The sequence below is a fragment of the Branchiostoma lanceolatum genome, chromosome 1, assembly GCF_035083965.1.
Source record: "Branchiostoma lanceolatum isolate klBraLanc5 chromosome 1, klBraLanc5.hap2, whole genome shotgun sequence".
NCBI lineage: Eukaryota > Metazoa > Chordata > Leptocardii > Amphioxiformes > Branchiostomatidae > Branchiostoma > Branchiostoma lanceolatum.
In genome coordinates, this window is record NC_089722.1 from 10,739,070 (window position 1) to 10,765,039 (window position 25,970).

Sequence of the window (25,970 nt, forward strand, 5' to 3'; positions counted from 1 at the left end):
TGGGTTTGTGCAGCATATCTTTTAATAAAAGGCCGTTGAGGGTTGCTGTATTTTTGGACATCAGGGAGATGGTCAGCGAACAAAGCATTTTTATGTTTGTTCGTTGCAACTGACCCTTTTTTGAGGGCTAATAACCTCAATGGCTATCTTTTTAATGCTCATTTTTCCCAGACAGGAAACAAACACTGCTACTACTACAGACTGGATATTACTTTAACTGGATACTACAAGGAAGTACTGAACATAACTTATTGTTCAAGTAATAATCTGGAAACTTTTTTTTTTCGGGGAAACATTTTTACATATTTCTACCCCAAACAAAAAGACAACAGACAGATCTATGATATCAAAAAGTCCAACGGAAAACAGCAACAAACTGCTTTTCACAGGAAAATTAATTTTCCGTCCTATTTTTCTCAATAGGATTGTAGCCCTTGGCCTAGGGTGTCACAGCACATAAGAAATATGAACTGGAGTCCGAGACAACAGGGAAGATTGCACTACCTCGTGCATCTTTACATCATGTGAATGCATAGTCAATTCGAAGTAATGTAAACTATGTGTGAGTATCATGGGTGCAAGTTTGCATCATGGACACAAAATGAAAGCTCACATATGCACGCTTCTCGCCAATAATAGTAGGAACAATAATAACAACAATAACAAGACTTCCGCGACCTCATATCTCTATGAACAATTCTATTCATGCAAATGACTTACACATTTACATAATATATGCTTAATCATAAACACCTTTATCTTACTTACACATGTTGCAATATTGACAGTCCTATAATTTTACAATTAGATATATTTGGGTGTTTTTGCATTAATTATGCAAATTAGGAATTCACTTGCATAATTGGTATCGGTTGATGCTCCACTTTCCATAAACTACATATGTTACATGTATTTGAGTCTTATAATGGAAAACACTGCAAATAGAGATTTTCCTCATTAGCTATGCAAATAAGTCCCAATTAGCATAATAATTTTCACTTCATTGTGTACATCTCTGTCTAAGCTGGTCTATATTGTTGTATTGGCAATTAATTGTCTACGGATGAGCCATCATACTGGATAATCATTTATGATGGCCCCGAACTTAGACAGTTTCATCCATTGTATGTCATCTTTATTATGAAGGACTATTTCTCGATAAGAACTACCAGTCCTATCATCTTGTGATACTGGGACATGTCCCCGTGGCGCAAGTGGTAACGCAACCCCGCTGCTTCACCATCTGGATCAAATTCTGTGGATCCTGAGGGCACAGGTTCGATCCTAAGGGTCGACTCTCGAGCTCGGACATGTTGTAAGGGATTGCATTTGTCATTTCGGATGGTGACCGTCAGACGTAAAGCCTAAACTTTACTAAAGGGCAACTTATTCAATCCAAGGCCGTAATCCAACACCCCAAGCGGGCTAAGCTGTCTGGGCAGTCGGGCATCACTCCCAGCGCCATAGAGATATCGGGGAGACCCCAATGGCAACCGGAAGTGACCTCGTGGCCGCCTGCGGGCACTTTTCTGAGAGACATATCTCAACAACCTTTCATCCCCTGCCTAAACTTTTTACAAGGTCCAGAGATTTCCTATTTTCACACGGCGATCTTAAAATCAAGAATAGCTACATGCATAAAAGTGCACTGCCCCGACCCGTGCGCACATACGTGCGCTGCGTCTGGACACCATACTTATACACAAACAGGAGATCACAGCAATGCAACGAGGGGAACATGAGTTCTACTTCTAGCTGCGAATGCGCAAACAAAAGCATTTCCAATACTCCCAGAAGGGGGTCATCCGCCTTCCTAGACTAGAGTAATATATTGGCAAGGAGCGGAGTTTGGGTAAAGGGAGGTCCCAGGCTAAGGCGGGCAGGCCTCCAGCCTGGTACGTTAAGAATGATAAAGGCGAATGATAAAGGTAGCAGCCTCAAACAGAAAATTGGAAACAAAATCAGAACAGCCAAAGCTGGAAAATCGCCTAGCTGTGCTGCTTATTTGCATATATGGGACTAATCGGTCGGGTGCTGATATATGCACTTTTTTTAGACAATGTAACGTTTCTTTAATACTTTAAAGAATTTACCCAGTCATCATTATATTTCCTGTCATAAAATCTACTCTGTTAAGTCGTATCTTGAAAACCGTGGTGACGTTAAATCCTGCTATTCTCCAAGCAGAGGCTTCGATCGAGAGGGGTAGTTTTGTCCGGGATAATTTTTAACGTTCCTCTCCTCCAAGCAGAGGCTTCGATCGAGAGGGGTAGTTTTGTATGGGATCGAGAGGAGAGGAACGTTAAAATCCCGGACAAAACTACCCCTCTCGATCGAAGCCTCTGCTTGGAGAATAAAATCCTGCGACTAGTTCGCTGTTGTAAAAAAATAAAAACGCGTAACGTTACCCACGCCATGGCCATAATTTCATGCTAGCGGGCAAACACTCGATCGAAAGACGTCGATGTTACGGGGAAAGATCAGCATTTTCAGATAGCTAGCGACTAACCTGTAAGAACTCAGCCCTTGGCAGCAGCCTATTGGCGACCCAGATGACTTTGATGAAGAATTATATACTTGTTTTCAGCACGCCTAAAATGCGAAAACGGGATTCCCAGTTTTCCAAGAATCAGCTAAATCTCGTATTGTCTCGCGTCGGTCAATGCAACTCTCGCGAGCATTTGACCATGCGCCGGTCAGATGCGACCAGGCTCTCAGTCTCACCCATTGCCGTTACTCCTGGCCCGACTTTATCGACTAACGCTGTCCTCTCCGGAGGAAAGGAGGACATCTCAGCCCCGTTACTACCGACTAACGGTGCACACCGTTATCCCATAGTTACTGTAAACGCTATCTGTATGGGGTGGCATTACAGTCTTTGAGTCCAGCCCGCAATACCTGCTGCATGGGACATGTCTCGTCGGAAAAATTACGACTTGACCACTGATCACTCCAAGGTAAGAGAAAGTTGAAAGACGGGAAGAAAAAATAAACGAATGTCCATGGAAGCACTAGATCCTTTATGTTGTGCACGTGAAAACTTTGTAAAAGAAAAAAAGGAAACTGGAATAATCACAGTCATAATTTAACTTGCAAATCTATCTAACTCTCTGAATTCGCACGCTTTAGTCTTTTGATAGAGTTTCCTATTACCTTAGCATAAAAGTTTATTTGTCGATTTCAGTCTTAATTCATAATTGTCCATAACCTGTTGCTAACTCTAGGGTGTGAAAAGTGACGCGGTAACATTCATCAAGCAGCAACCCCTCATCGCTGTGGAAGGACCGAGCGAGGATTCCCCCGACAGATTTGCATACCACCACCTGGAGCGGAGTGACTCGGGGGTTTCTGACGTGACGATGACTGTTACCAGCTTGATGCCGACAGAAAGAGGAACCCCCTCGGGGGGCGCCTGCTCCAACCACCATGAACAGAGAGAAAGTGGTATATTTGATGGCGACGGGGACATAGCACGACCTGTGAGTTCACAATATTTTTGATACAGTCAAGCCTGTACATAGGCTAGCCTCCTTCGCAGACTTCCTGGGACGGGGGCGTATATATTTGGGGGGGGGGGGGGGGGGTGTTACGCGATTTCTTACACGGGCCAAGGTTCTCTAATGTCGGCTTAGGGATTTTCGCCGCCGAGGGAGCTATGCCGCCGAGGGACGACCCCCTTTCCATCCATAACACCCCCTAGATATATACGCCCCCGTTTCAGGAAGTCTGCGAAGGAGGCTATACATAGACCCGGTTTACACACGCACGTTTTAGTCGACTTGGAGTTGACATGTTTTGGCAACAAGAGGACGCCTTTGTTCCTCATTCCCATATTAACGATGGGCTCTAGGTCTAGTGCCGAGCGTTACCTTTCATATTGTTTCCTCATTCCGCAACACATGCATACAAATCAGCCGACATAAATCTTTGATACAGACGAATAATGTTGACACGCAAAGCGCAATCCTTATAAGGCGGAAATATAACTGCGTATCATTATGGTACATTTCTTTACCTGCTAATACATCATTTTGTCTTTATTCTTCAAGCTAGCGGCACATGAAAATGAACATAAAGCAGTGCTTCAAAGGTACATCATGACCGACACACAAGTTGCAATCCTAAACCAAAGTTTCTGGCCTCTTGATAGAACCTCCTTGCCTAAAAGTAACATGGCCAGAAAATGCCGAGGGGCTTTTTCAAACTGGACAAAATGACAATAGACATCATGGGTTGTGGTGTAACATGAGTGTAAGAAAAACTGCATTGTACCCCCGTTGTCATAATGGAACCAGTAGGAGTAGCCACTTCAGACAGAGAATAGCTAATTGATGGTAATTTGTTGGCCTCTGACTTCTGCACGTACATGGACTATGATCTACTACATAAATTCCCAGATACTACTTCCTTACTATATATAAAGTTCTTGTCATCACCCTTAAAGTTTACTGCACTGATTTGTTCCAGGACACGGACTGCAATCGCCTCTCGACTTTGAGCACCGACTCCGGAAGACCATCCAGCATGGAAGGCATTTTGGACGGCAGTTTGCCTCTTCATGACCGAGAAAACAACACCGCTGAAGAGGAATGGGATGGCAAGGCAGTGGGCACAAATAAAGACAAGGTTCACCGTGACACAGCAAACAATAGCAATGCACCTGTGGGAAAAGAGGAAGTGACAAAAGAGGAACTTGTGAAAAAGCCTTGGAGATTTTCAAAACTTGAACACAGTAGGCCGCGTCGGTACAGTGGCTCTCCAAATACAAGCGTGCCTCCACTTCACAACGGGTCGAAAGACTCTGCCTTCGACAAAATGGAGTCACGGATCGGTAAAAACGGTCCAGATCGTCGGAAAATACCTCTGCACGGAGGCCAGCCCAGCGATAGTCAGGCAGGGCCGCGACAGGGCACCAATCTACCGTCGGATTATTTGCTGACCGACTGTGCCAGCCCTGGCTTCGACACGGACCCTCCACTCGAAGAAAACGAGAACATGAACGATAGTCAGGACACGACTGCCCAGGAGACCAGACGTGAACCAGCGACACGCGGTGGTCATGGTGCAGAGCAGAGCGCCGGTTCCGACGCTGCAGACATGGCGGACGGCCAAGTTAGCAAGACCTGGGACCATGACGACTCCTGTGCCATCATGCCCGTGTACGACGCACGCGGAAAGTTCTCACATACAGGAGGGTGTCTTGAGCTGCGTTACGACCGTACGACCGTGCGACTAGATGTGCCTGTCGGTGCAGTACCTGAAGGAGAAACAAATGAGCTCTTCATCCGAGTTCTGCCTTCTAGAGGCCAAGTCGAACCCACAGCAGTCTTCTGTGGACCACATGGCACCGTTTTCGAGTAAGGACAGGCGTTTTGTTCCTCCCAAACTTGCCTAAATCATATAGGATAAAGTTTTGTCAACCTATTAAACCAATACTTCATTTAACAGGCTACTAGTATGTCACATAACCACATGTAGTTCATGTCATAGAAACAATGTCTAGTTTCAAAGTTAGATGCAAGTAGAAACGCAGAATTAAGTTCGGTGTGATGATGATCATTTAGGACTAAAAGTTTGCACCAACTCATGCGCACAGAATAAAAAGTCTACAAACTCATCGCAGATATTGTTGGGCTTCTTTTGTTTTTGTTTTCACGTGGCTTTCATCTGAAAGACTCACAGAGAGACGAACACATTTGCTTATAGATCGAGATGTTTTACTTTATCATTTTTTCTTCCTTGTTAGAAAACGAGTGACCCTGTCCTACAGCACCGACGAGGATGGAAGTCAAGCCGCGGTCCAAGGGTTCCTCACGCCGACAGACTTCGGAGACCCGACCAGCTGGCACGACATTAGCGATGACCCTGACACTAGCTTCAGATCGGAAAGTAAGTCACTACCAATGGTCGAACCGCATCGCTTCGATCAAATTAATTTCATTTGTGATATTACCAATGACAATATCAGCTTAACTTTGTCATTAACCTGTACCTTAAGCCTGGATCACAGCCTTTGCTTTTTGGTAGGCTCTCTCTGTCGCTCACGGGCCCTGGTACCCAGGCTACTGTCAAGTTACCCACCCTCTCTCCTCACTCACTATACACCGTCCGCCTCCTCACCCTACCATTTAACTATTCACTCTGACCATTCATTATTACAAGGTATCAAAACAATTCACTTAGTTAGTAATACCCAACTGCTTCACATTTAGACACACCTTTTATGCCACCCAATCAGATGGTAGGCACCACTTCATGCTGAAGCACTTCACAGGCTGCACGAGCGGTGGCAATGGCGTTCCCCAGCGGACACGTCTCCAACAGCAGGAAGACGTCGTCAAAACCTTTCACCTGTTCCATGACTATCAGGTGAGCGAGTTTCCATACTTAAAAAGAAATGAAATTTAGGAGAAAGATGCCTTCACTTTTTTCCTTACACACACAGTATTAATTTATATTTCTGTGAAAGACAATATGGCTACCATACAGTCCAGAAGAGTAGATATAATATCCAATTTGATCACAAAATGACACAGAGAGAAATGTTTTGGGGGCATTGAGTATTTGTATGACAAACTTTCAGCAATGTCTGTTCACATTCCAGGTCTTCGAAGCAAATGGAAAAATGATGACGTTCCTCATCTTCCGACTCTACATTGCAGATGAGGACCAGACAGAGGTATGAAAAACATTGACTGTATCTCTCACAGACTTCTTCTTGCTTTGTTAAATCCTTTCTCCCTATGAGAGCTAAAATATCAATTGACTTTTACAGAAAACACAATGCATGTCTTTCTCTACTGTCAATCTAGAACATTGAGGACAAAGAGGGGAGGCTTGGGGGTCGGCCATGTGATGCGCCCAGGTGCCTGACTTTCACAGCAGACAATCACAACCCGCTGCAGATAAGCCTTAGTCATCCCTTTGAGCATGGCTGGAACTTCGTGGGACCTCACTTGCAGGTAAACATAACTTTTTTAGCATTGAAAGTTGACTTGTGATTACTTTTTAATAGTAAAATTGTAGTGGTACTTCTTTGGTATCAACACTACCTATCTCTATTTTCCTCCAGACCGTAGACATCATGACCATCAGGAGTATCAGGCTGACCAGCTGCCAGTTCCGACTGTCCTCTGGACACAATGCAGCAATGTCTGCCCACTGTAATGTGGAGCTGTCCCAGCTGGACAATTCCAGCAATGTCATCATGGGAGTAAACATAGTGCCTCCACAACTACAGGTTAGTTAGAAGTACAAGGTTCAATCAAGCTAGGAGGTTAAACTCCTTGGTTCAACTAAGTAAACATTTGGATGGCAAGGATGATATCAAATTTGAAAACTGATTTTCCATGTGACAGCCACTTGAAAATTATGTTTCCTGTCTCTCAAATGTGTAGGACTGGCTGAGTGATTCTATTGAGTTTGTCAAAGACAAAGGAACTCTTGCATTTGACTTAAGTTGAAAATATTATTAGGTCATCTTTTAAACAGTTTTACACCTAACAGCATATATGTTATATACAATTACACTTAATTAAGCTGCAGCAATGATAAATTTTAAGAAACATGTCACTTTCTTCTTGTTGCAGTGTTGTTGCCAGGGGAGGCCTACCAGGGAGCTGGTGTATGAATGGTACTGCCGCAACAATCCAGAGCATGGTGGGAGTGACCATGAAGAGAACCTGCAGGGGGCAGTTGGTGGGCATGTTACAACTTCCCACCTCCCTGTGAGCCAGTGTGCAGAGGAGACAGGGTCAGCACAGATGAATGGCAAACATCCCGTGGAGGATGTCTGCCCTTGTCAAAACTGTCAAGTACACATGGAGGGCCAGAGCTGTCATACTGATGATGCCTGCACAGGGTGTCATTTGTGCACAGAGGAGAGTACCAGTGAAACATCCATGCCAGCACACCCCGGTACAGATCCACCGTCTCTGCAGGAAACATCCCATCAAACAGGTCTCTCCACACAAGTGCCTGATCACCCTGCCCAAGAATCCTCTCAAGCTAGTAACCCACCTACTGACATGGCCTCTCATGACCACTCGGAGCACCCAGAGGGGCCTGAACAGAACAGCAGGGACCTGGGTGCAGCAGCAAACCCCCCTGTTCCACCACCACCACCACCACAACCTGCCGGTAAACTTCACAAGTTACGGAAGAATGTGAAAGCAAGGTTTGCCCAAGTGTTATCACCAGGGAAGCAAAAGACAAAATCAAAACCACCAAAAGAACAAACAACAGCAGCCATGCTGGAAGATCAAGCTGTGACAGAAGTGACAAGGGGTGAAAACTCAAGGGATCCAAACCTCCCCACGTCCACCCAAGAGGCTAGGCCAGCTACACAGCCTTCAAAGAAGGACAGTGCCTACATCTCTGGAGTGCCTGAGGAGGTTGAAGAAAGGGTTGATCCCCCAGAGGACAACCAACATCTCAGGGATCTACAGAGGGACAGTGGAGTCCATGGTGGGGAGGATTCATGTCCCCAGCTACCAGGACAGGTATCACAAGAGCTTGGAAATCCTGCAGAAGACACTACAGATGAAAACCATATAGACCAAGAGGTCTCCATCAAACAAACCAGTCGGGCTGATCAACCATCAAAAAAAGACAGCGCTTACATATCAGGGGTTCCAGATGAAAGTGAAGCTGAGGATGTTCATGGGGGAAGCCTCATGTGACTTACTCAAACCTATAACAGTAATAGTGGCAATCCTTCCCCACTTGAAGAAATGACTATCGATAATCCATCTTCAGAAATGAGCCGTCCAAGCAGTCCAAGGGAACAGCAGGCAGCAGTCATCAGAAGAGGTTCTACCACAGAGAAAGGAGAGAGGGAGAGTGGGTACACCTCGGGAGTGCCATCAATGTGCAGTAGTGACCCTGAGATCTCCTAGATTGACGATGGACAATCTTTTCTGTAACCCGGTAGATGATGCTTTTGCCCATAGCTATATGCTGCTTGCCCATACATTTCTTGTATCATGATCCCTAAGGACCAATTGATGGGCTTTTTTTCTACTTGGCTACTACTCCTTCCTTGTAACTTGGTCTGGAGAGACCACAGTGTGAGAATCATACAACTTGCAGAGTAGAAAGACTATAAATCTGGTAATGGTTTGATAACTGTACACATTATGTACATGCTGTAACAGAGAAGTTTGCAAAACAATGTTAAGATTCTAGAGCTAAACTTCATAGCAACAGATAGCATACTCAAGACCATCATATTACCATAAATAGTTCTGTACTGATATCACACAGGAGAATGTTTGGTCAGTACATGTATTCTATTCAGAAACATACTGCCTGTCTCATTACTATCAAGTTTACAATTTTTTCTGTCTTTGGACTTTAATGTTAATGAAAACATTAGTAATCCTGTTAGTCATGGCCATTGGTTCCATTGTTGATTCTTGTGACAGGGAGGAAAAGTAATGAACTTGAGTGAAGAATCAAATACAAATTAGATAACAAGATGTAACGCCCATTAACATTAATTCTTCAGGTTACATAAATCCGGCACTTTGAAAAACACTGGGTTTAAGATATCTCTAGTACAGCACCCCCCAGGTATGCACAGTTTAGATAGAGTGCATTATACTAGGGGACGTTAGGTCGGAGATCTTTTTCAACATATCTTTTCAGGGTGGCGGAATTATGTACCCTGGTGGAATCATGTTAGTACATGTAGATGTTACAAAGCTGCATCATATTGTATACACCCAAGATAGGTTTTCTTAGAGCAATCAACTAGCTAGCTGGAGTATATGAAAACTACTATCCAGGAAAATTCAATTATTTTTGTATGTAAAGGTATCCAAGTTAATGTAACAAACAGACTGATAAAATATTAAAAAGCACCAATTTAGTCAGGAGCAACAGACAGGGTCAGTACAATATATAACACTGCTCTATATACAAGACATCATACATCGTTTTAACATTGTCACTTTCTGTTTATTGCCTTTCCAAATAAATAATAATGAGTGTGTAAATATGAATTTCCTACTGCTTCAAAAATAATCAGTTGAATGTACATACAGCCAGACATATGTATATTGTGTATACATGTACTTCAAAACCATTCATGTACGCCGGCCGCTTGTCTGCAATTCTTTCTTTCATCATCATCATTAACACTGCATGTCAGTATATAACACTGCAGCGGGCGTCATTTTCCACCACAGTTTTTTATCTGTTGCTGCACTCTTCATCATTTCTTTGCATTTCTATGAGCACTAGTCCTGGGACCCCCAGTACTATCATGAGACTGGTATCTCCATTGTACTGAGTCTGGTGATGAACTCCAGCAGGTACATCTGCAGTCTGACCTCCTCAGGGTTTGTAGTGATGGTGAAACCAGGGATACCTCCTTTACTCAGCGTGTTCTGCTGCTCAAGAACCACCTGGTCCATCTCCAGAATCAGCTCCTTGTCTACCTGACTCATCTCCTCTCTCAGGAGTTCTTCTAGCTCCTACCGGACAGACAAATAACACCACCAATTACTATGAAAACTGAGTGGAAATGCTTCTAAATAAATGCAACCAGAGACAGCAGAATTCACCCTCTTACCCATTCTCAATTACAAAACACTGAATGGTAAATGATGCTTAGTTATAAAAAAATTGCATTTCTATATTTGAATTCACCATTACAATGAATAGAGGGGGAGACAAAATAGGTGATATAAATCTGCTTTACCACTTGTCTCCCCTTAGAGCTAAGAATGATGCTACTGTATCATAGAAAGAAGCAAAGATAACAGAAAAGCTCTGCACCTCCTTTTCCCTCCTGTTGGTGGTCTCTACACTCCTCAGTAGGTGTGGGTCCCCCTGGCAGGCTTGGATAACCTCACGGTGCTTTTTGGCCATCTCTAGTCTCTTTGCTGAACAAACAGAAACTTATTTGAAGAAAAATATAGTAAAGCATAAAACAATATTAATTCTTGTTTCTTTCACTGTAACTTAAATTTATGTTTACTGCTGAAAAAAAACCTGTTGTTATTATATATGATTCCTTCACACATCCGTTCTGTAAATCACTTGCCTTGAAGTTTAAGTTCAGTGAAAATCATGTCTATTTTCCTTACACCATGAAATTTTGCTGCCGTGAAGATAAAGTGAATTACAGTATAATTTTTTTACTATAGACCATCATGGTTACTGGTGGTGTTTATAAACTCAAACTATCTGTCTTTACCTTTCTGCTTGTTGGTGGCCCTTGTTCTGATATCCAGCTGGTTCCTCTCTGTGGCCTGCTGAATCTCCTCCAGGTTGCTCACGATGTCGAACACCATCCCGTCCATCAGGGCTGAGGCCAGGGTGCACAGCAGGGACTCCGGCAACTTGTTCTGATAGCGCCTGTGTAAAGACATATTGAACTGTGGACAAAGAATGTACCTAATGTGTGGTAAAACTAGCCTGAGTGCTAGCTTTTTTTAGCTCAAGTGGAGTAAAGCTAAAAAGGCTGGCACCCAGGCTATGGTAAAACCAATGAAGTTATGGGGTATACTTTAATAGCACTTTATGAGGGCCTGCATGCCCCTTTTACGTAGAGCGTAATTGGCTGTTTTAATTTTACGTAGAGCGTTGCCAACCACTTCATAATTTAGCGTAGAGCGTAGGGAGGGCTTTCTGAATTTAGCGTAGAACGTAGGGAGGCTTTCTGAATTTAGCTTATTACGTAGCCGGCCCTCCGAATTTAGCGTTTATATATACTGACATTCAGCCAGTCAGCTAAAAGCAACCTCTCAATCAAGTATATCAGTCGACAGAACGACAAGCATCGTGCTGATACAGGAGATTTTAAGAAACTGCTGTGTTATATTCGTAAGAATTGACGCTACTGATGGTAGATACACAAACCAAATATTCTATTGTTCTCAGCTTCACAGCATTCTGAAGCTGATTTCCTTTCAAATTAAATCGTATCTTAGGCTATAACTTTGTTACTGATATTCTGCAATAGACCTTCTCACCCGATCTGCAACTTGTGAGTTTGAAGGTGACTTCTAGCATACTATTCCTCGCCTATAAAACTGATAGCTGTACAAGAAGTTCCGAAAAATTATTCAGCTTGCAAAAAAGTTTTTACTACTGTGAGGGAGGGGGGTGCTTACTCCGGTATATCCTCCACCATTATCTGGAGCTCCTTGTGCAAAAAATTACGTCTATCCCCTGCCTGGTGCACCGGGATGTCTTCAAACCCCCTAGAAGGAATATACTCTGGAGTAATGTCCTTATATAAGTTCATATCGAAGATTCATCGTCAGCTGTCAGAAAATTTTCAGACCACCGCCGCCATATTGGATTTTTCAGAATACCATCTCGCGAGAGCACAGAACGTGAGTTTGTAACTCTAAACCAACGACTGAGTTTTTTAAACTGACCAATCAAATAGTAGATTTGTACGAATGGACCAATCGAAGGCCTTCTTCTTTGATCAGGTCGATAACTTTGACCAATCAAACATCCTCAGCGCGGGATATTTAAAATCAGCTGTCCACGATAGCGTCAGGTCTCGAGCAGCCACACAAGAGAGAAGGTGCGTGTGTAGACATTTTGGTGTGATTTTGCCCTCTCTACCTCCTAAATACTTTGATTTCCCCGATGAAACTGTATTCTAGGTTTTATAGAAACACCCCACTGTGATTAGTTTGCTGTTTGGTGGGAAAATGTATGTAGAAGGTCGGTATTTTGAACATAATTTACCGAACTTGGCATGGCATGGATTACAAATTTTTCTCACTTTGCTGTCGGTTTTTCACACCTTATCGACAAATACATGATATCTTTGAGAAATCTATGGTGTTTTACACAACAAAAGCTACTTATTGATCATTTTCGTTGGATAAGGTGCTTTACTGCGTGTGTATGACGCCCTTTATCTGTAACAATGGCGAAGTGTCTGAGTCAGAAAATTAATTTGAATCTCAACGAACACGCAGCCATCTTTTGGTCGTCCATAATGAACAAAATTTATCAATTTGTTTTGCCAAGGAGGTTCAACGAAACCTTTAAAACGTTCGTGAAAAACTTGAGAGAGAAACCTTGGTGATTTTTTGTTCTATTCTTGAAGATTCAACCACCAAAAATGTTGACCATATATTTCTGTTGCTTGCAGGCAAATTGTAGTTCTGACTGAGGAACATCCTATCGCTACTGTTTGTGTTACTGTTGGAAATCCTCTACATACCGATAATCAAAGATGCCGTCTCAGGAAAATAGACTGAAGTCTTTCAAGAACAAGGGCCGTGATTCTTCGGTAAGAAATATTTTCTTTTGTCTGGTAATCATAGTGTTAGCCTGGATGCCAGATTGGGGTCTGCCATCCCAAGCTATCATAGTGTATATCATGTCTAAAGATGATGTTTCCTGGACGAAATGTTATACAATTTTGCAAATTACATAAAACAGAATTATGTTTTTATGATTATATTATTTTTTTCAAGGTCTTGGGAAATATTTCAGCAACTTATGAAACATTCTGTCATGAGCTTCTGTAAATACATCAATGCCGGTATGTTTTTCCAAAAACCAAATAGGAGTTGCGCAGGAGAAGGAATGAGACTAGCGTTGAGCTTCGCAAGGCCAAGAAGGATGAGTCATTGCTGAAGCGTAGGAATGTGGCCATCACGGAGGACGCCACAAGTCCACTCAAGGATTCCAATTCTCAGGTAACTTTAAAATAAGGTCCTCACCATATGAATGGCTTTTCGTAATGGAAGCTCAAGCTCGTAACAGAAGTTCGAGCAGGGGTTTTCTTGGAAAAGAGTGCAAGGGGGAGCATTGTGAGGGAGTGGAGCAACGAAACAGGGATGGTGTGTTGAGTTCCAGAGAATATTGATAAGACTTCCCGAGGGGCAGAAATCAGACAGGTCACACTGGAATACTGTGGCTACCTGTGGCCTAGTAGCATCCCTGGTCAAAAGTTTATCCTTGTCAGAGAATCTGCTCCCCAGGGTAAGGGAGCACATGGCTAACAAATGAGGGTGCGGCACTCCTCTTCCCCTCTTTCTTTGTTGATGTTGAAAAATATTCACGTCACAATTGCTTGTTCAGATAGGACTTATCAGCTATCTATGGCTATCTAAGTCTATTTCTCTGATCTGATCCGGCCTAATTTTCCCTGCAGGGTCCCAGCTTCATGACTGTAGATGAGATTATCCAGGGTATCAACTCCAACAGTCCTCAGGACCAGCTGCTGGCTGTGCAGGGGGCCAGGAAGATCCTGTCCCGGGAGCGCAACCCTCCCATTGGCCACATCATCAAGGCCAATGTCATCCCCAAGTTCGTGGAGTTTCTCTCACATGAAGACAAGTGAGTACTCTACATGATGATCTTGTTTTGATGAAAGTGAAACTGATGATTAAACAGCAAATCCATTACATTCTAATGAGTTTGTTGTTACTCTACTTTGTCTTTGCCTTTGAAGCTGATGCTGCACTTCCAAAAGTCCTTTCATGTCGCAGGCATCCACAGACCATGATGGCTGACAAAACATTGAAAAAGTGGTCGCTGACAAAAACTGATGTTTGTGTGCAAATCTACATATTTCTGCCAGAGAAAGCCATGTTGGTGCTAATGCTGAGTTTCTGTCCAGTCCTTCCATCCAGTTTGAGGCTGCCTGGGCCCTGACCAACATCGCCTCAGGAACATCGGAGCAGACCCGTGCCGTGGTGGAGGGAGGTGGTGTGCCGGCCTTCATCGGCCTGCTGTCCTCCCAGCACAAAAATGTGGCCGAGCAGGCAGTGTGGGCACTGGGCAATATTGCAGGCAAGTCGTCCTCAGTTGTAGTACTGTACTAGTACAAGTGTCTTTTTCCCCGATTTCCATAGTTTGCTCTCTCTATATAAAAGTCATGTTTATGTTCAAACTTCTATCATGAAAATGTGTTTTAAGATTGACACCACAGAAAATTGAAACACACTCTCTCACGTGCAGGGGATGGAGCAGAGTTCCGAGACTTTGTGATCCGCTCGGGCGTGGTGCAGCCTCTCCTGGCACTCATCAATCCGGGCACGGCCGTCGCCTTCCTGCGTAACCTGACCTGGACGCTGTCCAATCTGTGCCGTAACAAGAACCCCCCTCCTCCGGTTGACACCATCCAGATGATCCTTCCATGCCTCGCCACTCTCATCAACCATGATGACCGCGAGGTGCTGGCTGACACGTGCTGGGCTATCTCCTACTTATCTGATGGGGACAACAGTCGCATCCAGGTAGCACACTGGTTTCAATCAGAGATTACTTCCAAGAGTTTTTTTTAATTCTAATTATTGTAACAATGCACAAACCACTGACAAACTTAGAACCCTTGCTCAAGTTGCTGCTGTAGTTCTTCATAGACACTGAAGATTGGGCCTTCAACCAAGAAAATAACCTTAAGTGATTCAGCTTTGCAGTACTAGTAAGATAAAGTTGAAATAGGATAGCACAATTCTCATAACACTATTTTGCAAGCTTTAAAGTGTAATTCAATGGGTGAAACTTTCCTTTTGTAGCTTGTGGTGGATGCTGGTGTGGTGCCCAGACTGGTCCTGCTGCTGGGGTGTGGGGAGTTGTCTGTGCAGACACCCTGTCTCCGGGCCGTGGGCAACATTGTCACAGGAAATGACCTTCAAACTCAGGTTTGGCTTGCTAGTTTGTTTTGTTACAGATGAAAAAGAAGTAATGTTTCTACAAGCAGAATGATAATCAATATAAATGGAATAGTGTACAAGCATGGTGATGTAATGCCTATCCAAGTAAAATCAGATATGTTTCAAGCTGCTTTTCTATTTTTGTTTTAGCCACAGAATTGTTTTATGAGCAATAACTTGTGTTTCCACAGTATAGTCTTCTTAACAATGGTAGATATGAATTGAGTTAGTATAGTTAAGGTGTATAACAGCTCATGTTTTTACACTACTGTTTGTACTTGCAAATCATGCACAATGCATTGATCTATGTCTACTGTTGCCACTACCCTAGTATGGCACAGGAAAATTACCCTGGAAGCCCAGAGTACACGCGAGGCAGCTTATCGACTTGCTCCGTAATAGCGATACTAGGTGGCTGTGTAAGTCGGCCAGATGGTTTCACTTTTTCATCGTTAAGCCTTACATGTACTCTGGGCTTCTGGGGTACTGGAAAACTGACTAGTTGTTGTTCCCTGGCAGGCTGTGTTGGACCAAGGTGCCCTGGCCTGCTTCCCTGCGCTGCTGCGCCACCACAAGAACAACATCCAGAAGGAGTCGGCCTGGACCATCTCCAACATCACTGCAGGGAACACCACCCAGATCCAGGCAGTCGTCGACGCAGGGCTCACCCAGCCTCTCCTGGAGGTGCTGCACAAGGTGGTGTACTGATCAGATAGATTCTTTTGACACGTCTTGGTGTGTAGGATGGCACCCATCCAGGCTTTTAAGTTTTAGCTAGGATTTATAGACAAGGGGTCCAAAAATCGGGGTGGGGGGATGATGTGATGCGGGGGTTAGGTGTGTTCTTGTCTTATCATACTTTTAGCAGACCATTTTAAGCACTAAAAACTGCTTGTTCCTTCCCAATAGGCTCTATTGATTATCAATTTCCTGGCATGTCAATCAGTTTTCATGCTGTCCCAGTGTCTGGTAGGACTAAAAATTATCAGACAAGTAAATTCTTGCAAAGTACCATTACGCTGGTTGAAAAAAAAGCGTAATGGTACTGATATTTTTCAGTGTGGTGATCATCAATAATAGCGTGGTGGCCCGCAATGCTAAAATGCACAAGCTAGAATCCTGAGTACTGATAGTAGCAGATGTAAATTCTTAAACTATTCTTCATGAGAGTCCTAGACCTCTTCACTGGACTTAAATTTTCCAAACATATCAGTAGTCTGATGACATTTGAGATCATACAAGAATTTTTTTGTGACAGTTGATCTTGCTTTGTTCCCAGGGAGATTACAAGAGTCAGAAGGAAGCTGTGTGGGCCATCACAAACTTCACCTCGGGGGGCTCCGTGGAGCAGATTGTGCAGCTGGTGAACGCTGGTGTGATGAAGCCGCTGTGTGACATGCTTGTCGTCAGGGAGTCCAAGATCGTCCTCGTCATCCTGGACGCCATTGGAAACATCTTCACTGTAAGTCCATTTCTCAAGAAATCCTTGAGTCTGTTTAAATGGTACAACAAGTACTAGTAGATACTTGGCTGCACTGGTATGTCAAATTCAAGTAACAGTCTATTAATTTAAAGTATGTTGTGTCATCGGAATTTTCAACCTTTTATAGCCAGCCTTAGAGCTAGCTTTGGTACATCCAGGATTCCTCCATAGTTACTGCTGGCTCTCCCTTTTCACTTTCTTACCAAGCAAAAAAGGGAGAGTCAGCAATAACTAGAAAGGATGGTTCCAACTTCCAAGGCTAAGTTGGAATTGGAGCAGTATAGTGTGTTTGTTGTAACAGACGATGCAGACGCTAAGCATTACCTTATCTGAAGCATGGCACCAGCAAAATCTATGGTTTTCTAATCAGTGGTGTTTGTGTTCAGGCTGCTGAGAAGCTTGGTCAGCAGCACGTGGAGCAGATCTGTGTGTGGGTGGAGGAGTACGGAGGCATCGACAAGATCGAGGCCCTGCAGAACCACGAGAACGAGTCTGTCTACCAGAGCGCCCTGCAGCTCATAGAAAAGTACTTCTCAGGAGAGGTAGGCATAGCCTTTTTTCCTCTTTTTTTTTCAAGTGAGGTTTTAAAACATTAAATTTGGCTACTAGACTACCACACACACTCACTCTTTATCCTGTTGTTCCCCATTGGACAAGGATGCAAATAAATGTGGAGGTTTGTTGCCAGCCCGTCAGATGCCTGTCTTTCGGGTTGACACTGTGTAGGTTGAGGAGATGGAGGTCTTCCCTTATGTTGTCAAAACTGGAATCTAATAAGTAGCTCCCTGCACCTTACAATATAAACTTTCTCACATGACTGTTCTTCTCTATAATATCCATAACGCCTGTATAATACTGAATTATTGTGAATCTGTTTTTATTTCCAGGGAGATGAAGTTGAGAACTTGGCCCCTGAGAGCACTGCAGAAGGCTACAACTTCACCCAGTCATCTGCAGAGGTCCCACAGGGGGGATTTTCCTTCTGAGCCACCAGTAGTGCCAATGTCATATGGACCAAAGACACAAACATGCCAAAATGATAAAAAGTTTGTGTAAAGAAACACCCTCCTTGTTGTAATGCAGTCTAATGTCACATGAAGCCAGAAAGGAATCACGACGAATGTTCAGGAATCAAAGAGTCCCAACAGGTACATATAATGGGAACGAGGACAGAAATTGTGTCAACATGTGGAAAAAATACCAAACATGGGAAGGAGTTTTACACAAATGATATACATATTTCACAATGAAATTACTTCTCTACATTCCTCAGAACTACAGAAGTGATCTATTTTTGCATAAATGTTATGTCTGAACATACTCTCTGCTATACTGTACATATTTCATCTTATCGTCAGAAAAGTCTGTATTGGTGCTCAACTCTGTCTGTACTGATGCTGTCGCTATTTCAATCTTTGTGAATGTGAAAACTTCTTGAATCATACATTATACAAAGAACTGAGTGACTAGATAGAGACATTATGTAATAGCAAGAAAGTCTGTAGCATTTATGTAAACAAGCAATTACAAAGTGAATTTATATTAAAACACTGTAGATCAATGGCAATGGGCTTGAGTACTTTTTACTTGATATTCATAGTAGCACATGGTAAATCTCAAAATACCATGGTCACGACTTACACCATAAGTTTACATTTCCCCATGTTAATGAAAACTCGCCAGTGCATTATCATTATGGATCAAACAGGTTTTTTAAGCACACCAATATGCAATCAAAAGAACATACTCGTACTTGTATTATTAATACCAAATGTATTCAGATTTAAGTTATCATTTTTCTCTATCATTTAACGTGAGAGCTGGCTGGGTTAGTCGCCAAGCAGATGTGGCTTCAGCACTCATTTCGTTTGTCTTTCAAATGGTGCGACTTTTTAACTGCAGGAATGACTCAGCTATTATCAGTGGGGCAAGGCTCTCGAGGGACCCTAATGGAAAATCCATAAGGGGATAATTTACTCGACTTTTTCAATGGATAAAGATAAGATGGTCAACAAGGTGACATTTTGCCACAGGAGGTATTTTCAACTCTAGGTGTAGTTAGCCTGTGTTTACATGCTGGCTGGGGTTAATGACCCCTATAGGGGCGGTATCCGTCGGGCCGGCCGTTAGGAGCGCGATTTTAGTCAGACTTAAAGTGTAGGCAGCAGATAAAACAATTTTACGCTCCGCATTCAAATGCACGAAGACATTGTGATGAGGTGATACAAGACATCTGAATCAGAATGGTCCATTTCAATTTCAGCTATTTCTGGACAGGTTGAACAGGTCGTAATTTGCCCGTTGCTCGTGCTTGGTTTAATTATAGTAACAGGGGCACAAGGTAAAATATTCTTGTCTGTACCATGCTTGTGGGTGAAAGCAGCGGTGATCGGTCCATGAACGTTACAACTTCCAACACAACGATGTCAACCACTACACGAGGCCTGGACTTCTTGGACGACGTGAGACCAAGCAATGTTGTAGACAATGTAACCTTGTCATGTCACAACGACAGTGTCACAAGCAGCACGCGTGGATACAACAGACACCTTCTCAACGTTGTGTTGATGTTGGGAATAATCGCTGTCTTGATCAACATGACCATTATTGTGGCAATTCTAGCAGCCAGGAAACGGGTGAGGTGTTTGTTAATCAAGAAATTATCATTGTTTTTTTCACGCTAATCGTTAGTTCATTTTCCTGGATATACAGAATAGACATTAGGATATCTATCAAAAGCGCATTTACAATTTGAAAAGGAAACGCATTTGACTTGTAGTGTGTCATAATGTTACTGACTGTCAGTCTCTATAAATCTAATCGTAAACGCTTAGCTTTATTTTCTAACCCGAATTTCGTTAGCTTTATTTTCCGACCCAAATTTTGTTAGCTTTATTTTCGAACACAGATTTTGACCCACCTATTTTCTTTATTGCCTTTCAGAAGCTGTGGAAACCTGTCTACATCTTGCTTGCTAATCTCGCTATGGCCGACGTCTGCAGAGGCGTGTCAATTGTCAGCACCGTCGCTACCGTGTTCGGATCCGTCTGCTTGGATACCTCATGGGCAACAGTGACGGAAATTTTTCGTTTCTTCTCCGTCCTCTATTCCGTAAACAGCCTCCTGGTCCTGGCTCTAGAGCGGTACTGGTTTATCCTTCACGGCTTTTCGTACGAGTCCGTCTTCGCAAGTCGCGCTAAGTTGACCATCTTTGTTCTGTGGACATGGCTGTGGAGTGGAGCGTTTTCGGCTGTAGGAATCGTCACAGGAAAACGATGTGTTTCTTCGAATGGACTCTGCGCACTTCTTATTGGTCCTGTGTGTCCTCACTTACTAATGGGAATATTAGTCATCGTCCCAGCTATCTTTATCATAAGTTCTAACATAGCGACACTGTGCGTGGTTTGGCGTCATCTTGGGTTCACAACAAGATACAAGGCCAAGGGTGCAGACTCGCCGCCTAGCGTGAACCTGAAAACTGTGATTACAGTTATCATCATCATCGTGGTCGTCCTTTTCTCCTGGGTTCCCCAATTTGCCACAGCTGCAATGTGCAATATGGACGTGAATCGAGGTCGAAATGCGGGGTTCGGCATATTGTTTCTAGCCATCAGCTCTGTTGTGAACCCAATCATCTACAGCTTGAGACTGAAGAAAGTCCGAGAGGCTGTAATAAGGCTGCTGCCATGCAACCTTCAAAACAAAGTGGACGTCTGGTAGAGCAGTGGCAAATATTGTCAATTCACACAAATGCTACTTGTCAAACTGATGAATATCAAAATAAGCCCAGTGCAGGGTCACACGTAGAAAGTGTACATTCACCTATCCATCTTTGTATATTACCATCCTCTCAAGGTGTGTGAAGACGGTGTGAGCGATGGTGAACATCTAAAAATCGAATAAAACTTAACTCAAGACAGAGTTTGTTGGCTTCTGTATTTATGATTGTTACATGTGCAAATGTAGAATAATCCGTATCTTAGCGTTGTTATGGGTCTACACTTCTAATTTCATGTCGTGCTGTACAATTTGTAAATCAATGAATAATATGATAGCTAATGCTAGCGCTTCGGTCCCGATTGCGCCGGTGCCCGTAGGGGGTTATGTCCCGGCCGGGCCCCGAAGACACGATCAGCTCACGGTGTCTATTTGTTACCGGGTCCCGCGTTGATTTTAAGTCCGGGTTAAATGATTCGGGGTCGCGGCAGGACCCAAAAATAGCCCGGCAGTCGCAGCCTGTCCCACGGGGCCACTTACTGACTTAGGGGTAAAAAACAGGCCGTCAACTACCCGGCGGGCCCCTTTTTCCAATTGGGACCTAAGCACAACTGTGCTTCAGAAGAAAACTAGATTTACGACATGCGTTCGTCTTTTAATTAAAGGCTGCTCTGCTCGAGTTCTATATATGAAGTCATTCATATAGGCAATATACAATACATACATGCAGCCTGTTGTTACAAGAACCGGCCCAACTAGTAGTTAATTAAGAATGTATTTACAGCGATAGTCTGTGCTGACGAACTGTCTGTCACACCGGGGTGTTTTTTGGAGAACGCCTCGAGCTCAAACTAAGGCAGTCTAGATAAGGAAGTGTTTGAGTACCCGTGGTTAAACTTTAGACGTTGCCTTAGCTTCAAATCGCTAGTACGTCAGAAAGAAACCGTGAGCAAGTAGGCTGATTGTGTGATTGACAACTCCTGCGGTAGTGATACCAACACAGCCTTGCAATTACCATTCACTGACTGGCCACAATATGGTCACATTTCAGATATATTGTGGATCTATGATACCTTTGTCAAAATCACGTCAACAACGTTGTGTGAGGTTTATGAGATAGAGAAATGTGGGGACTAGGGTTCAGAACGACTACCATGCTCGTGGCCTATGTCAAACAGAAATAGTAATTAAGCAGATCACAGGAATGATAGTTAAGCAGATCACAGACAATCATTCTGGGCATGCAATGCAGGAGAAACGATTTAAAGTGACTAAAGAGACGTTTTTCTTGATATAAGATATGCTGCTTTTTTTGTGAATCACCTGATCACAGACAAGAGCTGAAAATTGATTTACTATATTTTCACATGCAATATCTACTGTAAAACTGTTTAGTGAAGACAACCGTTCCCAATTAATTTGTACATGGCCAAGCCTACTAGTATTTCAGTTGTTGCAAAGAAAAGTAACAATTCAACCTAGTGAAATTTGCCCTTGTTTCACAATACGCACCATGCACGCGGAAATAGGCGGTTGCAGCAGTAACTTGTGTTATTTCATGCCCCTGATAACATCTCCGACTCTTCCTGGCACGCACAAGCCCCGCCCACATGACGTCATACTGCCATCTTCGCTTCACAAGTCGTGATAATTGCTATTTAGACAATCATTTCCCATCGACCTGTGCGACAGGCTTGTGAGTCACTTAGACATGGGTGTGTCCTGAACAAACAGTCAACTGATGAGTCAACAGTGGACGCACTTTTTTTATAGAGAGTAGAACTAGAATCGAAACAACGTGCAACAGGATGAGCTGCTGAGACTTCCACCGCATGTGAAACTTTTTTTTAAACTACGAAGAGTTGGACGTTTAGCGAGAAACAAGGCGGAGTAGACAACGCCGCTGTGACGACTTCTCTGTCGTGACGTTTATCAACAGGAAACAAACTTTGTTCACAACATGTTGCTGAGGATAGCAATGGTCCTCACAATGGTGCTACAGGTGTGCCGAGTTCAGCAGGTGGTCGCAGGTAAGCCGTGCTCAACTTTTAGCTTTATTCGATATTGTGCTCCGTTAGACAACTACACAAGGCAGGCCATTAACCGGCTAAACACAAAATAAATCACAGTAACATTCAGTTGCATTTCTAGCATGCATGCAAATATATACACCCTGGTACTTCTTGTAATATTGTTTATGTTACATGATTGATCTGTGTGGTAGCGAAACGGCGAAATATTGTAGGCAGATGATGATATCTGCTAACCATATGGTTACATACATATGGTTACAGACAACTGACAGCTTAGCTGAATTCCTGTATACAAAAACACTGGTATACAAAACCAATCGCAGAAATTTCGAATAAAAAAATGTATCATTGGGTTTGGAACCTACTTGTCATAAATGTTAAACTGGTATTACAACGAAAAGGAACATAAAGTGCAGACAATGATCGATGCATGTGTTTGAAGTTACTGTGACCAGCTGTCATTGTGGATTCCTGATTGATGGGTTTAGGTAGTAAGACACGAAAGCTAACAGTTACTCAAGCAACTGGATAATTTTGAAACCTGTCAGACGTTTCAGCACCCGCTGAACCAAAGTTTACCAGCTATTCATCCCAAAACTCTGAACGGTTATGTGTATGTGGATTCATGAAACGCAATAGCCATATGTTAGACGATAGACTAGTCCATTAAGAGTAAAACTTCTGACGAAGACAGCTAAGTCCCCACCATTGATTCAGTGAAGGAGGTCAAAGACAAAAATGTACAACGTGAAATCTCCATACGTCAAAACTATCAAAGATGTGACAACAAGTCCTAGTATACTGTGTGATCAACTAAGATATTTAGGAGTAAAAAAAAAACTCGAATGGAAGCAAATATGCATAGAAGTTGTAGCAGCGACAACGAAATATACGTACGTGTTCCTTTACACTTTATGATGAATTCCCATTTGTCAAACCTGACACTGGTTCAGTTTGCTAAGTTCAGAATTTTGCTCAAATTCGCTCAGATGGTTTGACCGGCACAAAAGAACAGACGTCATTACACGAAATAAAGATTTAATTAACGTATCTTGGTGTGGTGACTCTCCGGCGCCCATCAGGATAGAGATGTGTCAAAACCATAGTTTTGCTTTTACAATGAGATACCTCAATAACCTCTGACAGAGTATGTCTACTAAATACTAGTTTATCTGTGTCCATAAGTGGTAAAGCTTGGGGTTTGTCTTCGTTTCCTTCTTCCGTTTGTTTGTTGCATCGCGGAAGTTTTGTAGGTGCATTTTAGTGTTAAGGCTTGCATGGCCTGAGGGCATTGCCCAAAATGACACAGGTGGTGCCCTCTGCAACTTTGTGGTTCAGGTTACGAGTGACATTTGGAAAGAATCTGCCAACCTTTATGGGTGGCCGACATTGTTTGAAACAGAAGCTTAGATGTCAACAACTTTAGACTTCTCTCATCTTAATGGAGGTAACCAACGGTGTAATTAAAATCAGACTGTATTGCCAGAGGGTTAGGATATAGATCATAATCTATGATAAGACTATGTCAGGGTCGGGCCATAACGGCGTTTCCCCTGTGAAATCTTAAATATAATGTCTGCCGTCTTGAAAGACATTCCCACAACATTCCGACCGACTTCAGAATCAGATTTTGCAGGTTTATAGAATTCCCTGCGGTCCAGAGATGAGTCCAGACAAATTGAAGACAAGGAAGGGGTCATGCATATACGTTGTAGACGTGGGTCTTCAGTATCACGAGATTCAATCAATAAGATGTGGAAATAGTTATTAGTTATGAAGATTCAAGACATAGTTTCTAAGACTGCTAATCCATCTTTGACGCACCTTTTCCCTCTGCCCACACTTTCGTTCATTTGTGGATCATCACAAACAGACCAGGCGAGGCTATATTGTGATGATGATTGTGTTTGGGTGATGGAGATATATATCATTTCACAACTGTCTCGAATTCAACCACCAACCAACCAACCAACCAACCAACCAACCAACCAACCAATCATCTTCTCATTACAGTTGACAGGTCTCCGTGTCATTGCACCTGCAAAGTAAATGACCGTTTTCATGGGAGAAAAATGACGTCCTTATACCAGGGTAATTACTGGGTGTGTCCCCTTCCTGACAAAGAACCGTGTAAATCTGACCAGGACAACAGCCTGGGGGGCTCCACAGCTCCTGTTATGGCATCTCATAACTGTAATTCTTTTGAACTGCAGAACTGTAGTCGTTGTTGGAGCCTCTGGGCTACTTACATATCGTCAACACAGATCTAACGTTACACCTTTCTGATAAACTAGGGGAACTTTTACGAGCGAAGAATATGCTAGATAGTGAAAACAGGTGCATGGGTGTCGGTGTCTGAAAAGGTGGAAGCCACACCCATGTTTAACTCTGCTCTAATGTGTGCAATATCATATCTTCGTTGTTGTACATGATACTGTCTGGTTGAATTTCACTTAAATCTGTACTATATTTCGTCGAGTTATTCGCCTTATAGATTATTTGCGAGTGACGTTTGCAAGCTTAGGTTGGCTGTGACGCACCAGACGGTGTAAAGTGTAGTACAGATTGCCTGCTGCAGCAGAGCCGACTTAATGCTGTGGACTTGGGAGATGAAGGTTTCATTAAGAAATGAACATGACGTGTAAGTCAGCAAGCAACACATTGCTCCAGACACACATACAAGAAGGTCGGTAAACGGTCATGTCAGTCGGAAGTAGACCCGTAATGCTGGCCCTAACTCTAGGATTACGAGGGGGGACCGCACCAATTTACCTGGCGACTCTAAGATTACAGTCAATTTTGTAAGTAGGACAGAGCGGGACTTGTAACAACACAGACGGGATTTACTATTGGAAAGGTACTATTGGAAAATAGCGTGATAAAGCCTAAAGAGTACCTCATGTTGTTATTAGGGCGGTTAATGTATGAGGCTGCAAGCTTTTGAGACCTCTTTAATGGAGCCATTTTTGAGCTAAGTGAAGAAATCATAAACCCTTACCCAACTACTGAATCAAACAAAAAGAGAGGGCTACAGAGACGAATGTAACCTATTTCAATTAAGGAGATGTTTAAAACAATGAAGATGCTCAATTT

General features: G+C 43.1%; 6 protein-coding genes across 14 annotated transcripts in view; 4 read left to right on the forward strand and 2 right to left on the reverse strand.

Moving 5' to 3' along the window:
* Positions 1-2,645, reverse strand: part of LOC136433249 (uncharacterized) — a 29,622-nt gene extending 26,977 nt beyond the window's left edge. For all 3 annotated transcript variants that reach the window (XM_066425266.1, XM_066425284.1, XM_066425275.1), the window contains exon 1: positions 2,510-2,645. The gene's annotated coding sequence lies outside the window, so the exon portion shown is untranslated. The remainder of the gene's footprint in view (positions 1-2,509) is intronic.
* The window catches only part of LOC136433266 (uncharacterized), a 48,325-nt gene extending 38,317 nt beyond the window's left edge, over positions 1-10,008 (forward strand). For all 3 annotated transcript variants that reach the window (XM_066425295.1, XM_066425311.1, XM_066425304.1), the window contains exons 2-10: positions 2,876-2,957; positions 3,225-3,479; positions 4,468-5,357; positions 5,747-5,889; positions 6,239-6,369; positions 6,605-6,679; positions 6,813-6,962; positions 7,073-7,240; positions 7,590-10,008. In XM_066425295.1, the coding sequence (XP_066281392.1) occupies positions 2,913-2,957; positions 3,225-3,479; positions 4,468-5,357; positions 5,747-5,889; positions 6,239-6,369; positions 6,605-6,679; positions 6,813-6,962; positions 7,073-7,240; positions 7,590-8,681 (2,949 nt within the window). In that variant the 5' untranslated portion in view covers positions 2,876-2,912 and the 3' untranslated portion in view covers positions 8,682-10,008. The remainder of the gene's footprint in view (positions 1-2,875; positions 2,958-3,224; positions 3,480-4,467; positions 5,358-5,746; positions 5,890-6,238; positions 6,370-6,604; positions 6,680-6,812; positions 6,963-7,072; positions 7,241-7,589) is intronic.
* On the reverse strand, positions 9,939-12,372 carry LOC136433522 (protein DGCR6-like). Its single transcript, XM_066425824.1, has 4 exons — positions 12,123-12,372; positions 11,204-11,364; positions 10,783-10,889; positions 9,939-10,478 (listed from the first exon to the last, which is right to left on the reverse strand). Exons 1-4 carry the CDS (start codon positions 12,254-12,256, stop codon positions 10,266-10,268), a joined length of 615 nt encoding a protein of 204 aa, XP_066281921.1. The 5' UTR covers positions 12,257-12,372; the 3' UTR covers positions 9,939-10,265.
* Positions 12,373-12,434: 62 nt separating this feature from the next.
* On the forward strand, positions 12,435-18,694 carry LOC136433428 (importin subunit alpha-1-like). Its single transcript, XM_066425635.1, has 11 exons — positions 12,435-12,547; positions 13,127-13,267; positions 13,548-13,679; positions 14,138-14,322; positions 14,606-14,778; positions 14,947-15,224; positions 15,507-15,632; positions 16,164-16,340; positions 16,924-17,106; positions 17,514-17,669; positions 18,015-18,694. Exons 2-11 carry the CDS (start codon positions 13,211-13,213, stop codon positions 18,111-18,113), a joined length of 1,566 nt encoding a protein of 521 aa, XP_066281732.1. The 5' UTR covers positions 12,435-12,547; positions 13,127-13,210; the 3' UTR covers positions 18,114-18,694.
* A 246-nt stretch (positions 18,695-18,940) lies between these two features.
* LOC136433505 (adrenocorticotropic hormone receptor-like) lies at positions 18,941-21,048 on the forward strand. 2 transcript variants are annotated; one of them, XM_066425800.1, is made up of 2 exons: positions 18,941-19,763; positions 20,074-21,048. In XM_066425800.1, exons 1-2 carry the CDS (start codon positions 19,491-19,493, stop codon positions 20,845-20,847), a joined length of 1,047 nt encoding a protein of 348 aa, XP_066281897.1. In that variant the 5' UTR covers positions 18,941-19,490; the 3' UTR covers positions 20,848-21,048. The 2 variants fall into 2 exon arrangements, with proteins under 2 accessions (XP_066281897.1, XP_066281889.1); XM_066425792.1 differs by having other exon boundaries at positions 18,944-19,763; positions 20,071-21,048.
* Positions 21,049-22,544: 1,496 nt separating this feature from the next.
* The window catches only part of LOC136433230 (serine-rich adhesin for platelets-like), a 38,970-nt gene continuing 35,544 nt past the window's right edge, over positions 22,545-25,970 (forward strand). For 3 of the 4 annotated variants that reach the window (XM_066425210.1, XM_066425230.1, XM_066425240.1), the window contains exon 1: positions 22,546-22,874. In XM_066425210.1, coding sequence (XP_066281307.1) covers positions 22,805-22,874 — 70 coding nt within the window. In that variant the 5' untranslated portion in view covers positions 22,546-22,804. Of the gene's footprint in view, positions 22,875-25,970 lie in introns of all 4 variants that reach the window. The other variant, XM_066425220.1, reaches the window with a different exon arrangement.

Coding starts and splice junctions, on each gene's coding strand:
- LOC136433522 (XM_066425824.1), bottom strand. CDS start 12,256: ATGAACTTATATAAGGACATTACTCCAGAGTATATTCCTTCTAGGGGG. Junction 11,365..12,122: donor ATGGTGGAGGATATACCGGA/GTAAGCACCCCC, acceptor GTCTTTACACAG/GCGCTATCAGAACAAGTTGC. Junction 10,479..10,782: donor CCAACAGGAGGGAAAAGGAG/GTGCAGAGCTTT, acceptor TCTGTCCGGTAG/GAGCTAGAAGAACTCCTGAG.
- LOC136433428 (XM_066425635.1), top strand. CDS start 13,211: ATGCCGTCTCAGGAAAATAGACTGAAGTCTTTCAAGAACAAGGGCCGT. Junction 17,107..17,513: donor CCATTGGAAACATCTTCACT/GTAAGTCCATTT, acceptor GTTTGTGTTCAG/GCTGCTGAGAAGCTTGGTCA. Junction 17,670..18,014: donor AAAAGTACTTCTCAGGAGAG/GTAGGCATAGCC, acceptor TTTTATTTCCAG/GGAGATGAAGTTGAGAACTT.
- LOC136433505 (XM_066425792.1), top strand. CDS start 19,491: ATGCTTGTGGGTGAAAGCAGCGGTGATCGGTCCATGAACGTTACAACT. Junction 19,764..20,070: donor TTCTAGCAGCCAGGAAACGG/GTGAGGTGTTTG, acceptor ATTGCCTTTCAG/AAGCTGTGGAAACCTGTCTA.